Source organism: Thamnophis sirtalis, unplaced genomic scaffold, assembly GCF_051295495.1.
Source record: "Thamnophis sirtalis isolate CommonGarterSnake01/CBP01778 unplaced genomic scaffold, rThaSir2_p1.2 scaffold_3, whole genome shotgun sequence".
NCBI classification, from domain to species: domain Eukaryota; kingdom Metazoa; phylum Chordata; class Lepidosauria; order Squamata; family Natricidae; genus Thamnophis; species Thamnophis sirtalis.
Genome location: NW_028261383.1, coordinates 31843941 through 31858947, shown reverse-complemented (window position 1 = coordinate 31858947; position 15007 = coordinate 31843941). Strand labels below are relative to the sequence as shown.

The following is a 15007-nucleotide window of genomic DNA, read 5'->3' as shown; positions in this document are numbered from 1 at the left end:
TCATCCTTTTCAGACCTGATCTGGTTCCAAGGAGAAATTAGGGGATCAGGACGGAAGAAGCGGAGGAAGAGATGATTATCCTCAAGGTCAGAAATGGGGGTTCAGGTGGCAGCAATGGGAATTAAAATCAGTTGAATTCACCCCTTAAAAGAGTCTTTTGCAATCAGGAGCAGTTAACCTGTAGAACTCATATAACAAGCCAGGAGGTGGGGAAAGGGAAGAATATTTGAGATTTCCTGGGAAAGTATGACGGCATGGCTGGTCTAGTGAAGAGAAGGACCAGGGGAGACAGGATAGCAGCGTTCCAATATGTGAGGAGCTGTCACAGAGAGGAGGGGGTGGTCAAGCTATTTTCCAAAGCACCTGAAGGCCAGACAAGAATAATGGATGGAAACTGACTAAGAAGAGATTCAACATAGAAATAAGGAGGAACTTTCTGACAGTGAGAACAATCACTAATGGAACAGCTTTGTTTTCGGAAGTTGTGGGAGCTTCATCACTGGAAGCTTTCAAGAAGAGACTGGACTGCCATCTGTCAGAAATGGTATAGGGTCTCCTGCTCGGGCATGGGGTTGGACTAGATGACCTACAAGGTCCCTTCCAACTCTGTTAATCTGAAGTTCTAAACATATTTAATAGGAAGTGAATCTATTGAATTCAGTTGACTTTGCTTGCTCCTGAGTCAACTTGACTCAAACAGCTTTGCTCTTCCCTTGCAAAATAGACTCAAGTTGAAATAACTGAATACAATGTTGGGATAGAAATATACTTTAAAGTGGTCTGTTTGAGTTATATATAGTATTTTCACTAAATTTATTGCATTAAGCGAGTTCCTGTAAGAAATTATTTATTGCTGTGGTGATTTTTGCAATGAGTTCTGATGTCTTGTTAATCTTGCTCCTGATGGGTTTTCTATACAGTTCCAAAACATGTCAAATTTCAATTAAAATCCTCCTTGGAAATCTGTGTTATTAGCAAGTGAGTTTGGGGTTTAGTAGAGGGTGGTCTGAATTGTCTGCAGTGGCTCAAAATCCTGGTTTGAATCTCTCTCAAATCCCAATCTCATGAGATATAAATCTCTCTTCTCCACCACCCTCCATGGCTGAAGAGTGATTCTCCTGTCCATATTTAAGACCGCTTAATAGAAAGTATACAAAGGACTACCTAGGCTCTGAAGATGCTGGATTAAATGCTTAATCTTGCTGAACGTTGGTTCCATGCTAGCAATTTATTTATTACTAGTAGCTGGATACCCATGCTTCGTGATGATATCACGGGTGAAATCCAGCAGGTTCTGACAGGTTCTGGAGAACTGGTAGTGGAAATTTTGAGTAGTTTAGAGAACCGCTAGTGAAAATTTTGAGTAGTTTGGAGAACCGGCAAATGCCACCTCTGGCTGGCCCCAGAGTGGGGGTGGAATGGAGATTTTGCAGTATGCTTCCTCTGCCACGCCCACCAAGCCACACCCACAAGCCACACCACACCCACCAAGCCACGCCAACAGAACCGGTAGTAAAAAAAATTTGAATTTCAACCGGACGAATTTCACCACTGGGCTATGCAGGAGAAATTCGATTCACAATCCATTGGCTCAATGGTGGTTGACGATTGAAACACATAAGGGAATATCGCTCCTGCCGCCTTGAGTCCAGAAGCAATTCCATAGGTGGAAGGCGTAGACATATTGGTGAGGTACTGTATGTTTAGTACTGTAAGGAGTCCCAGACCTCTCCTGAGTGAAGGAGTGGAACGTCTGCCATTTTGAACTGAGGTAACGGAATGTGAGGCAACAGAATTATTCCTTTCTTATTTAAAAGTAATTTTTTTTAAGGGCTTTCATGACCACTGAAGTTTTCTTAAAATGAAGAAGGCTGAAATAATTATAATAAAAAAATAAGCTTTTCTGAAGATTCAAAGAAACACGGTGTCAGCTGTAACCTTATACTTGCTTGTGCTTCCACAGACTGCCATGAATTGTGGGGTGGGACTGGGAGGAAGGCAAGGAGGAAAGAGAAAGTTAAGTTTTGCATCTCTTGGAGTTGCTGTTTCAAGGCCACCTGCCTCCCTTCCTGTACACAACTGGCCATTACAAAAAAATCCTGCCTGAACTTGGTTGGTCGCACAGGGTGGGTGGAGGGAGGGGAAGGTTAAACTTAGGGCTTCTGGCGTGCGATCCTCAGTTCTGGCTACGCATCACTGCAATGCACTCCTAATAAAACGCTGCCTTTCTCAACAGATGGGGCCGAGGATGTTTTTTATTTAGAGGTTTAATTGGCGGCAGGTCTGACACTTTGAGGGGGTTCCCCTCCCTGTGGTGGGCTGTGAGAATCACCTCGAGGAAGAGGAGGAAGCGAGGCAGCCCAGGCAACGGTGAGATAAGACATTTCTGTGTCCAAAATAGGAACGCAATTTGAGAAAATGTCTCCGGGTTTATCCTTCCTGGTTCGCTTTAGGCTAAAGGCAGGCTCTGTTTCTGTAACCCTGAAAGAAAAGTAGTTTTAGGATTCGTGACTTTGGTGTCCACGGCTGATCTATCTGGGATGGCAGACGCCCCTTTGCTTCACTCTTCCAGTACTTGAGGGGCTATCACAGACAAGAGAGGGTTGGCTTATTTTCCAAAGCACCTGATAGCAGGATAAAAAGTAACCGGTGGAAACTTATCAAGGAGAGATCCTAACTAGAATTAAGGAGAAATTTCCTGAAAGTAAAAACAATTAATTAGTGAAATATTTGCCTCCAGAATAGAATAGAATAGGAAGGGATCTTGGAGGTCTTATAGTCCAACCCCCTGCTTATGCAGGAAACCCTACACCACTTCAGACAAATAGATATCCAATCTCTTCTTAAAAACTTCCAGTGTTGAAGCATTCACAACTTCTGGAGGCAAATTGTTCCACTGATTAATTGTTCTAACTGTCAGGAAATTTCTCCTTAGTTGCTTCTCTCCTTGATTAGTTTCCACCCATTGCTTCTTGTTATACACTCAGGTGCCTTGGAGAATAGTTTGCCTCCCTCTTCTTTGTGGCAACCCCTGAGATATTGGAACACTGCTATCATGTTTCCCCTAGTCCTTCTTTCTATTAAACTAGACATACCCAGTTCTTGCAACCGTTCTTCATATGTTTTAGCCTCCAGTCCCCTAATCATCTTTGTTACTCTTCTCTGCACTCTTTCTAGAGTCTCCACATCTTGTTTTATATTGTAGTGACCAAAACTGGATCCAGTATCCCAAGTGTGGCCTTAGCAAGGCACTATAAAGTGCTATTAACACTTCATGTGATCTTGATTTTATCCTTCTGTTTATGTGGCCTAGAAATGTGTTGGCTTTTTTGGCAGTTGCAGCACACTGCTGGCTTATATTTAAATGATTGTCTTCTAGGACTCCAAGATCCCTCTCACAGTTACTACTATTGAGCAAGGTACCACCTATACTGTACCTGTGCATTTTGTTTTTCTTGCCTAAATGTAGAAACCTACTTTTTCACTATTGATTTTCATTTTGTTAGATAGCATCCAATGTTCAAATCTGTCAAGATCCTTCTTTATCTTAAGCCTATCTTCTGGAGTGTTGGCTATTCCTGCCAGCTTGGTGTTGTCTGCAAATTTGATGAGTTCCCCATCTATCCCCTTGTCCAAATCATTGATGAAGATGTTGAAGAGTACTAGGCCTAAAGCAGAGTCCTTGGGTACCCCACTGCATATTTCCCTCCATGTAGATGCAGTTACATTGAGGACTATATATTGATCAGCCAGTTATGAATCCATCTGGTATTGATGCTGTTTAGCCCACATGTTTCTATCTTATCAAGTAGTTGGTTATGGTTTACTCAATCAAATGCCTTACTGAAGTTCAAGTAAATTAGATTGTCAGCATTCCTCTGATCCACTAATTTTGTCACTTTGTCAAAGAATGCAATATGTTTAGTCTGGCATGATCTTTCTTTGACAAACTCATGTTGGCTTTTGGTTATTACTTTGTTTGCTTCTAGGTGTTTGCTGATTCCTTGCTTGATTGTCTTTTTCAGACTCTGCACTGGTATTGAGATCAGGGTGATAGGCCTGTAGTTTCCTGGATGTTTTTTCCCCCCTTTTTTGAAGATGGGAACCACATCAGCTCTTTTCCAATTCTCTGGCAGTTTCCCGGGGCTCCAGGATCTCTGAAAGATATAGTTCAGTGGTTCTGTGATCTTGTCTGCCAGTTCCTTCAGAACCCTGGGGTGTAATCCATCCGGTCCTGGTGATTTGAACTCATCTAGGGTAGACAGGTGCTCACTTACCATTTTCTTCCCTATTTCAACTTGTGTTCCTAATCTGTTTTTGTGGTGCTGTTTTTGATAGGTTGGACTGTTTTTTTCCTTTGTGTAAAGACAGATGCAAACAACAAATTAAGTAGTTCTGCTTTCTCCCTGTTTCTTGTCACCTTCTTGTCACTTTCTCCAGGAATAGACCAACTGTTTCCTTGTTGTTTTTTTCTTGTTTTGAACATGTGGGAAGAAGCTTTTTATTATTATTATTATTATTATTTACTTTTATGGCAATCCTTTGTTCATTGTGAGCTTTAGTTTTCATCTTTGCAGGCTCAGGCTATTTGCTGATATTCTGCCTTACACTATATTGCCAAAAGTATTCACTTACAACTGATTCTGATTATGTGGATGTGTGACCGAATACGTTTGGCAATATAGTGTAGTTGTGTGCCCTTCTTTCCACTTTTTATACTTATCCTTTTTGTCTTTCAATGTCTCAGAGAGTTCTTTATGCAGTCATGCTGGTTTCTTTTGAGAGCTGTTATTTTTCTTCTTCATTGGTATTGTGTTAGACGGGGCTTTTGCAATCTCATTTTTCAAAATGTCCCAAGCTTCTTGAGTTGTTTCCCCCTAGTTTGACTTTGTTTTGCTGCTTGTGCTTGCATAATATTGAAGTTATGGGTGCTCCATCACTAGAGGTTTTAAAGAAGAAATTGGACAGCCAATGTCTGGAATGGTGTAGGGCCTTCTGCTTGGGCAGAGGGTTGGACTGGAAGACCTCCACAGTCCCTTCCAACCCTATTACGGTACTATATTTTCTATGTTCATTCAACAGCCAGAAATAGAAGCAGTTCTAACTTGGGAAAGTTGTTCAGGCTCTCTTTGAATCGACCAACATGGCTTCAGTACGAGAAGTTTCCAGTTTCACTGAAGACCTGCTGTGCCCCATTTGCCTCTCCCTCTTTCGGGAGCCCCACATGCTGGAGTGCGGCCACAGCTTCTGCGCTCCCTGCCTGGAGCCCTGCATCCCCAAAGGGCAAAGTCACGGGCTCTGCCCTGAGTGCCGACGCCCCTTCGCTTTGCGCCGCATGACGATCAACCGAGCCCTCTGCAGCTTGGCTGAGAAGGCCCGGCTTCTGAAGCTGGATGAAGGGACACAGCTGAGCAGCACAGGAGGCTGGTACTTCTGTGAGGAACACGAGGAGCCTCTCAAGCTCTTCTGCAGCCAAGATGAGGAGCCCGTTTGTGTCATCTGCCGGGATTTGCCTCAGCACCGGGGACACGACTTCCTGCCCATCAAAAATGCGGTTCAGTCCTATCAGGTGAGAATTGGACCTGGGAGGAGAAAGAAGGTGGCCTCTGGTTGAACAAGACACTAATCTGTCTATCTGTCTGTCTGCCTGTCTCATTCTATCACTTATCATCTACCTGCCTGCCTACCAGTTTGCATGCATGCATGTATGTCTATCTATATTGTCTGTCTGTCTGTCTCTCTCCCCCTCTCCATCCGTCCATCCATCCATCCATCCATCCATCCATCCATCCATATCTTCCTTCCTTCCTTCCTTCCTTCCTTCTCTCCCCCTCCCTCTCCATCCATATCTATCTATCTATCTATCTATCCATCCATCCATCCATCCATCCATCCATCCATCCATCCATCCATCCATCCATCTATCATCTATCTTCTATCATCTATCATCTATCATCTAACAATCTTTGAAATTTATTTGCAGCTTATCTCACCGTCAGGATATTTTAGGTGGCTTATTTTGCAAGCCAAGATAAAGTAGAAATAGAATTCACAATAGAAACACTGAAATGTAGATTTTGAAGCCTCCCAAGTATTTACCAGGAAACATAAGTAGATTTCTACTCTGAAAGGCATGAAACATGAATACTGAATCCGTATCTCACATACACTATATTGCCAAAAGTATTTGCTCACAACTGAGTCTGATTATGTGGATGGGTGAGCAAATACTTTTGGCAATATAGTGTATATTAGGAATTCATTTTCCCACTTTCTGCAGGGAGGATACACTATTTGATCTATTGACCACTAGGGGGTGGCAAAGGGTAAAAGGTGGTTTTCAATCCATGGTTATATCTCTTCCAGTCTCCATCCATCCGGATTTCTGTAGCTGCTGTTGATGAAGGGAGTTGAGGAAATAGTTTTTGTGGAAATTGGTTTGGGAGTGGGAAAAAATATAAAAAGAAAACCTGCACAAAACCATATACTTAAAAAAGCTGAAAGATACACATAAAAAGCAAAAGTCTAAACCAGGTCTATCAGTAAAAAGAAATCCTGGGGAACATCAAAAATTAATATATTGGTAACCTAATCTATCACAGTACAAAACACTCTTAACCATCATAATAAATTAAATGCTAATTAAGGCTGGTTTGGGGACAGAAGTCTGATGGATTTGAAGTGCTCTTGAGCAGAACCTGGCAACACAAATGTCAGCAGAATTATGTATAAAATTGTCGTGTGACCAGACAAATGCTGGTGTTCATCTTAAGTGAGATCTGAACTTTCTCTTCCTTGTAGGACCAGCTGAAGGCATCTCTGGAGCCTCTTGAGGAAGGTCTCAAGCGGTTGAAAAGGAGCCAGTGCCACCAGCGGGAGAACATTCTCGAATTGAAGGTACAGCTGGGAATTGGGGATGGTGGGGACTTCCTGTTTAATGCTAAACCGAGTGTATCTCCTCTCTCTTCATCCCAGCAACTATTGCTGTCGATGCTACTATATGTGGCTCATTAAATTAATATCAGGTTTTTCATGGTGAACATTTAATCCAGGCGCCTGCAATTCAGTCTAAGGAAAAGAAAAGCTACCTGCTTGTTGGATTCACATCACATCACATCACATCACATCACATCACATCACATCACATCACATCACATAAATAAATAAATAAATAAATAAATAAATAAATAAATAAATAAATAAATAAATAAATAAATAAATAAATAAATAAATATGCTGTAATATGGCATTCACCAAAAATTGTCAACCATGCATTTTTCAGGAAATTCCATTCTGTTCCCTTTTTCCCTGGGATTCACAATTTAGTTTTAAACATTTAGAAGCACTGTGGTGCTCTAAGCTACCACAAAAGACACTCTTACAATTAGAACATTATGTACTGATAGAAGGGAATATATGTAGCTCAGGGTTGTACTGGTGGGATTGATGCTTTCTGAACTTGGTTGTTTTCTTGTAGATGTTTCACTACTCAACATTATCTGTTCTAGAAGGGAGTGGGGTTTGCACTCCATTCTAGCACTGATTATATTACCTGGTTTGGTAATGAAATGTCTAAAAAAAAACCCATCAATCTCAGAGAGCAGCAAGGACTCCACAGAGCTTTGTGTGTGTGTATTTAAATAAATGGAACTTTGCGTGGATGTACATCTGTGTGTATAGGTGTGCTGTCACTACATTATAATAAAAAAGGGAAAAGATTTAAATTGCTGGTGTTGCTTAGGTAATCATCACAGTGTCATTGATTGATTGATTATGAATTACCTGAAATGGGGTGGCATATACATTTAATAAATAAATAAAATAAATTATATGCTATCAAGTAGTTTTCAACTCCTAGCAAAACAGTTTCTCCATGACAAATTATCTCTAAACTGTTTTTTCAGATCTTCCGATGGGGCCCCCATTGCCACTGACACTATGTCCACCATCTTTGCTTTTGCTCTTCCTCCTCTTCTCTTTCTTTCTTTCTTTCTTTCTTTCTTTCTTTCTTTCTTTCTTTCTTTCTTTCTTTCTTTCTTTCCTAGTATTAGAGTCTCCTTCAGAAGGTTTGGTCTTTCCATCACATGCCCGGAGAAGTAGGATGTTTTGAATTGTTAGTGCTTCAAATGAAAACTCAAATGAGTTGATTTGTTTCATGGTCCATTTCTTTCTTTCTTTATGGCTATCCAAGGTATTCTCAGGAGTCCACCCCAAAACCAACACCATTGTGACAGGTGATCGTTTTTGTTTGACTAAACCACAATCTTTTGCTCTATTTATGTTTCTCCAGACCTGCTCCGAATCCTTGTCTGATCATGTCTCTGGACAGTTTGTGAAGATGCACCAGCTGCTGAACGACAGAGAGCTGGGTATAAAACAGGCCTTAGAAAACCAGAGAGAAAAGAACTTGGCGCAGATGGAAGCCAAGTTAAAGGAACTGGACTGGAAGATGGCCTCTCGGTCAGAAACTCTGTGCCATGTGCAGGCCGGCCTTGAATCCAAAGACCACATAAGTTTCCTCAGGGTAAGATGGACAGGAGGCTGTGGGGTTTTCTTGGGAAGGAGAAAATTGCAGGGTGCATAGATTGCACCAAACCATTGTCAGAAGAAGAATTTGGGGTTCCAACTTGAGCCGAGTAAGAATAAATAAAAATGAGATACAGACAGTTGTGAGGGAAGAAGAAATATTTATTCCTAAAAGCAAAACAGTTTGCTTTTAAGGGCAGGATGCAGAGAAATGAGGTACAGTGGCCAACTTTTATAGGGGGAGCTTGTCTGGGATGTAGAAGTGTCTATGTGCTGAGAGTTGTTTGTGTTTGTGAGTATGTTTGTGAACATACAGTTCTGCTGGGGGACTTATTTTAATTAACTGTATTTGTGTTTGCAGACCTTATCCTTTGATATGTGGATTAGGCCTGGGTAACTTATTTCAGGGTCTGAAGAAGATTTCTAATTTGATTAACTTGGAGACACTGATTCTCAGACCGTTGTGGATTCTGTTAATATTTTAAGGGGCAATGGAAACAGTATAAAGAATAAAATATATTTTTGATATAAAACTTCTCACAACATGATTTGTTCAATGATTGACAAAATCTCTGTGGTTTTTTTCATCTTTGTAAGCCACCCGGAATCACTGAGAGTCAGTTGGATGGCCAAATCAATTTTCTTAAACAAATAAAATAAGGAGGACTGATTTCCTGTAACAAATGCTAGGCTCATAGTGTTTGTTGATGTAAAAGAGAGATCGATCACAGGTGTTCAGTGGCGTCTCAAGCACTCTGACTCTACAGTCCTGAATTTTTGTTTCTTCTATATTTGTTGTGATAGTATTTCACTGGGATTATTTTTTTCTGATAATAAACAAGGACATGATCTACTGGGGGCAGAATCTGATGTACACCATTAAAATCAGTGGTGGGATTCAAATAATTTACCAACCAGTTCTCTGCCCTAATGACTAGCGAGGTAGGCGGGGCTTAGTGGTCATGTGATCATGAGGGTGTGGTCAAGTCAATGTCACTCAGGTCGATGGGGAACTTCGCCTTAGTTGTTACAATTATAATAAGGGTTAACCGGAGAGACAGTTTCTATAAGCAGGGCAATAAAGATTAGGCTAGAAACAGCACCAGAATGTTTCCTTCCTGCCTTCCTTACAGGATTAGCCCTGTAAAGTGGGAAAAAACAAAAGATTTCTTCCAAAAACCGGTTCTCCGAACTGCTTAGAAAGTTACCAACCAGTTCTCCCAAATAGGTGCGAACTGGCTGAATCCCACCACTGATTAAAATGCAGAATGATTTGACAGGAAAATGGGTGATAACCCAGGGAAGGTATTATTTTAACTGTTATCTCACCTTTCGTTCCCTTCCTTCCTTCCTTTCTTCCCTCCCTCCCTCCCTCCCTCCCTCCCTCCCTCCCACAGGAGGCAAAAGGGTTGCTAGAGAGGTAAGTAGTGTTTCTCTTTTCTTATACATCAAATTACAACCACAGTTAGGACCAACATTTCCTTTGATAAGCAAGGTGGTTGTTAAATGTTGCCCCCCAATCTTTTTTTTGCCACCGTTGTTAAGGGAATCACTGCAGTTGTTAAGTGAATCCAGTGTCCCCCATTGACTTTGCTTGCTCCAAGCCAGCTTGGAAAGTTGCAAATGGCTCCCATGTGACCCCCAACACAGCAACTATTCACAAAAACGGGGGTGTTTTTGCCCTCCCCAGGAGCACTCCACAGGCTTCCCAAACTCTCTGCACGCCCTTGTTGTTGTTGTTGTTGTTTGCAAAAACCGGGGCCGTTTTGTGCTTGTTTTTCCCCTCCCCAGCCCCAGGAGCATTCTACAGGCCTCCCAAACATTCTGCACACTGCGTTTTTGTGAAAAACAGGCCCATTTTTGCCTCCCCCCCCCCCCCGCATCGTGTTTTTGCCTTCCCGGCCCCTAGGAGCACTTTAGGTTTGATAGATAGAGCTGTGCTGGTTAGAGTGCAGTACTGCAGGCTACTTCTGCTGACTGTCGGCTGCCTGCAATTTGGCAGTTCAAATCTCACCAGGCTCAAGGTTGCCTTCTGAGGTCAGTTAAAATGTGCACCTGGATTGTTTGGGGAAAACATGCTTACTTTATAAACCGTCCATAGTGGGTTGTAAAGCACTGCGAAGCGGTATATAAGTCTATGTGCTATTGCTTATTCCAAAACGGCTGATCCTTGGGATGCTATTCCAAAACGGCTGATCCTTGGGATGCCATTCGCCTACAGGCTCCGTAAGGAACAAGGAGCTCTGGACGAACCCGAACTAGATGCTGAACTGGTAGGAGAAGATGGGCTGGTGGCTAGCAGTGAAGACACAGGTGAATGTGAGAATGAGATTGATGAAGATGTTGAGGAGGAGGAAGAGGAGAGAGAAGAAGAAGAGGAGGAGGAAGAAGAAGAGGAAGAAGAAGAGGAAGAAGAGGAAGAACAAGAGACAGCAGAGGAAGAAGAAGAGGAGAAGGAAGAGGATGAAGATGGAGTGGTGGCTGTAGACCTGAACCTGGACGAATTTAAAGGACCTCTGCAATTCTACCCCTGGAAGGAGCTCCTGGGCGCGGTACATCCAGGTGAGTTGAGGTTTTTAAATCAATGTACAGGTTATCCTCAATGTACGACCACAGTTGAGCCCAAAAATGTATGTTGTTAAATGAAAAATTTGTTAATTGGGTTTTGTCCCATTTTGCTACTTTTCTTGCCACATTTGTTAACTGAATCACTGCAGTTGTTAAATTAGGATCACGGTTGTTAAGTGAATCTGGTTTCCCCGTTGAAGCATCTGAAGGTAGATCATGTAACCAAGGGGGTGCTACAACGGTTGTAAGTGTGAAAAATGGTCATGTCACTTTTTTAATGATTTGAAAACTTTGAATGGCCACTAAATGAACTGTTGTAAGTTGAGGACTAACTGTATTGGTTATTGATTTATGACTTTTATACCCTATTTTTGTCTCTGGAAGTTCAAGGCTGTGTACTCCACAGCAATAAGGATGATGATGATGATGATGTATAGATATAGACTGGGTGCAACCAGGCTTAATAGCAGTGACTGTGAGACTTAGTGGACAACCAGCTAAATATGATCCAGCAGTGTGCAGCGGCAGCCAAAAAAGCCAATGCAATCCTAAATTGCATTAACAAGGGATACAATCAAGATCACATGTCAGCACCCCTCCATTAAATAATTAGGAAAGAAAGACCACAAGACTCCATGTGTGGAAATCAAGTGTACTTTTACTAATTAATAATGATTAAAGGCATAGCGAAGCGAAATCTGAATATTTAGGCGCGAAAGCGATTGATATATAGAATAGCCCATTCCCCACCCCTTGGCATCACAGTTACAGTCCAATCATAATTCTCCCAAGTGTCAGGTGCAAGATAACTTCGAAAGGCATCACGAAGATGGAATGTCGGTGCCGTTAGTCCTGGCGGGAAACTCCTACGCATGCGTAGTCCGACAGGCAGCTGAGCTCCAGAACCTTCCTCCAGCACAATTAGTAACCCCTCCCAAATACCATGCCCTCCCTCCCCATTTCATGGCAGCCGAAGCAACAGCAAAGCAGAGGCTGACATCCGGCCGTCCTCCGGAAAAAAGGCGTTCAGGCCTGGAAAACGACAAAACACAAACAAACAGACGAACAACAAAAACAGAAGAGAAAAAGAGGGGGGAGAGAAAGTCAAGGCTTGTCAGGATAAGCAGAATAAAACTGTCGAAGCAGTCGGGGAGCACGGACATGGGACTTGTCCACCCACTCGGTATGAGATGGAGGAAAATGCTTCCAAGGCACTAGGTACTGTATCCGATTCCGCCGCCGTCGAGAGTCTAATATTTCTTGAACCCCAAAATGTTGTTCACCATATAATTAACAGGGGGGCAGGTGGTGGGTCCACAGGCAGACGTAAAGATGAGAAACGAACTGGTTTAATGAAGTTAACGTGGAAAACTAGATAAACACGGCTGAGATGCTTGGGTAGCTGCAAACGAACCGAAACAGGATTGATGACCTTGATGATGGGAAATGGGCCCACGTACTTAGGCCCCAACTTCTTAGACTTTTGTGTAGTTTGAAGGAACTTCGTGGATAAATAAACCTGGTCACCCACCTTGTACTGGTAAGGTTGCGCACGCTTCTTATCAGCCTGTTTCTTATGAGCGCGATGCGCAGCATCCAAAGTACTAAGTGCCAAAGGCCAAATATGGCTCAATCGCTCACTCCACTCAGAGACGGAAGAAACTTGTGGTTGCTCAAGGGGAACTTCAGGAATAGGAACAAAGTCCTGACCAGACACATCACGAAAAGGAGTGAATCCAGTGCTGCTATGGACAGAATTATTATAAGCCACTTCAGCGTGCGGCAACAAGTCCACCCAATCATCTTGCTGATAATTGATGAAACAACGTAAATATTGTTCCAGAACAGAATTAGTCCTCTCGCAAGCCCCATTAGTCTGAGGGTGGTGGGCAGGGCTTAGGCCCTGGGCGGAGCCAATGCGCTTAAGAAATTCCTTCCAGAAAACAGAAGTGAATTGGACACCTCTATCGGAAATGATGCGATCAGGCACCCCATGCAAACGGTAAATGTGAGAAATGAAGAGCTTAGCAAGTGCCTTCGCAGAAGGAATCTTGTGGCACGGAATAAAATGAACTTGTTTGGAAAATAAGTCAGTAACCACCCATATGACGGTGTGCCCCTGGCTCTCGGGAAGTTCGACAATAAAGTCCATAGAAATTTCCTTCCAAGGGGCGACAGGGCGGGCTACAGATTGGAGTAGACCTTGCGGTTTCCCTGGTGGTCGTTTAGCGGCTGCACAGACTGGACAACTGGCAACATAAAGTTCAATGTCTTTTTTCAAAGAGGGCCACCAAAACTGCCTCTTCACCAAATGCAGCGTCTTCACAAATCCAAAGTGACCTGCCAACTTGGAATCGTGAGCCCGTTGGAGAACAATGAGACGAAGAGAGGCAGGGACATAAAGTTTTGCCCCAATCCACGGTAAATCGTCCCTCATTGTGCATTCACCTTGATGCTGCTGGAACCAGTCATCCTGGGGAAGGGCCTGTTTGAGGTCAGAAAGGAAATCTTGAGCTACTTTCGAGCGCGCCTGCTGCCGAGTGACAACCGGAGCAGCAAGGCTGGATGCGGGAACCACAGGTTGAACAATACTCAGCTTAGAGCAGTTGTACTGAGGGAGTCTGGACAAAGCATCAGCCATGAAATTCTTCCCTCCTGGGATGTACTTGAGTGTGAAATTGAATCGATTGAAATGCTGAGCCCAGCGCATCTGCTTAGGGGAGAGGCGCCTCGGAGTCCTCAAAGCCTCTAAGTTCTTATGGTCAGTCCACACCTCAAATGAGTGCTTAGCGCCCTCAAGAAAGTGGCGCCACGTGGCCAAAGCCCAACGCACCGCAAATGCTTCTTTCTCCCAGATTGCCCAACGTCTTTCTGTGTCTGTGAGCTTACGGGAGGTGTATGCGCACGGTTGCAAATTACCTTGGTCGTTGGTCTGAAGCAAGACGGCCCCAACTGCCACGTTGCTGGCATCAGCTTGAACGACAAAAGGCTTGTCCATGTCCGGATGCTTCAGAACCGGTTCCGCCGCAAAGAGCTGTTTCAACTTCTCAAAAGCAGCCTGACACTCCATGGTCCAATCCAGCGGCTTGCTAGGCTTAGGTTTAGGCCCACCTTTGGACTTCAACAAATTAGTGATGGGAAGCGCAATTTTGGCAAAAGAAGGGATGAACTGACGATAGAAATTTGCAAAACCCAAAAATTTCTGCAATTGTCTACGTGTACGGGCGCCTCCCACTCAGTGACCGCCTTCACCTTAGCGGGGTCCATCTCAATACCAGCGGGGGAGATACGATACCCAAGATAGTCAATTTTCTCCTGGTGAAATTCACACTTGGACAACTTGGCATAAAGTTCAGCGGCCTGGAGCTTTTTCAGGACAGTGTGTACCAACGTGACGTGTTCGTCATAAGTTTGAGTGTAAATAAGGATATCATCTAAATATACGATAACGCCCTTGTAAAGGTGGTCATGCAAAATTTCATTAATTAATTGCATGAAGACTGCAGGCGCCCCCTGCAGGCCAAAGGGCATCACCCAGAACTGGAAACAACCGAGGGGGCAGTTGAAAGCCGTCTTCCACTCATCCCCCTCCTTTATGCGGACTCTATAGTACGCTTCCCTGAGGTCCAATTTAGTGAAAATGCGGCCCTTTCCCAGTTGGGCCAGCATGTCCTTCATCAGTGGCAACAGGTATAGGTTTTGAGCTGAGATACAATTCAGGTTTTTGAAATTAACACATAATCTCAGAGAGCCATCTTTCTTCTCTCTGAATAACACGGGTGCAGCCACCTTGGGTCGTGCTGGCTCAATGAAACCCCTTTCCAAGTTTTATCAATGAATTTCCTCATTTCCTCCATCTCCCTAGGAGACATTGAATATATTTGGGGCTTCGGAAGCTTTACCCCCGGCAAAA

At 43.3% G+C, this 15007-nt stretch overlaps 1 protein-coding gene across 1 annotated transcript; it reads left to right on the top strand.

Annotated features, from left to right (window-relative positions):
* The first annotated feature begins 2196 nt into the window (after window positions 1-2196).
* On the top strand, window positions 2197-11531 carry LOC148047843 (zinc-binding protein A33-like). Its single transcript, XM_087708166.1, has 7 exons — window positions 2197-2370; window positions 5083-5569; window positions 6802-6897; window positions 8291-8524; window positions 9924-9946; window positions 10748-10839; window positions 11479-11531. Exons 2-7 carry the CDS (start codon window positions 5144-5146, stop codon window positions 11529-11531), a joined length of 924 nt encoding a protein of 307 aa, XP_087564292.1. The 5' UTR covers window positions 2197-2370; window positions 5083-5143.
* Window positions 11532-15007: the final 3476 nt, after the last annotated feature.

What these genes read in the sequence shown, in the direction of transcription:
- LOC148047843 (XM_087708166.1), top strand. Translation starts at nt 5,144, where the DNA reads ATGGCTTCAGTACGAGAAGTTTCCAGTTTCACTGAAGACCTGCTGTGC. An exon ending in AGAACATTCTCGAATTGAAG is followed by an intron (nt 6,898 to 8,290) that starts GTACAGCTGGGA and finishes ATGTTTCTCCAG; the next exon opens with ACCTGCTCCGAATCCTTGTC. An exon ending in GCAAAAGGGTTGCTAGAGAG is followed by an intron (nt 9,947 to 10,747) that starts GTAAGTAGTGTT and finishes ATTCGCCTACAG; the next exon opens with GCTCCGTAAGGAACAAGGAG.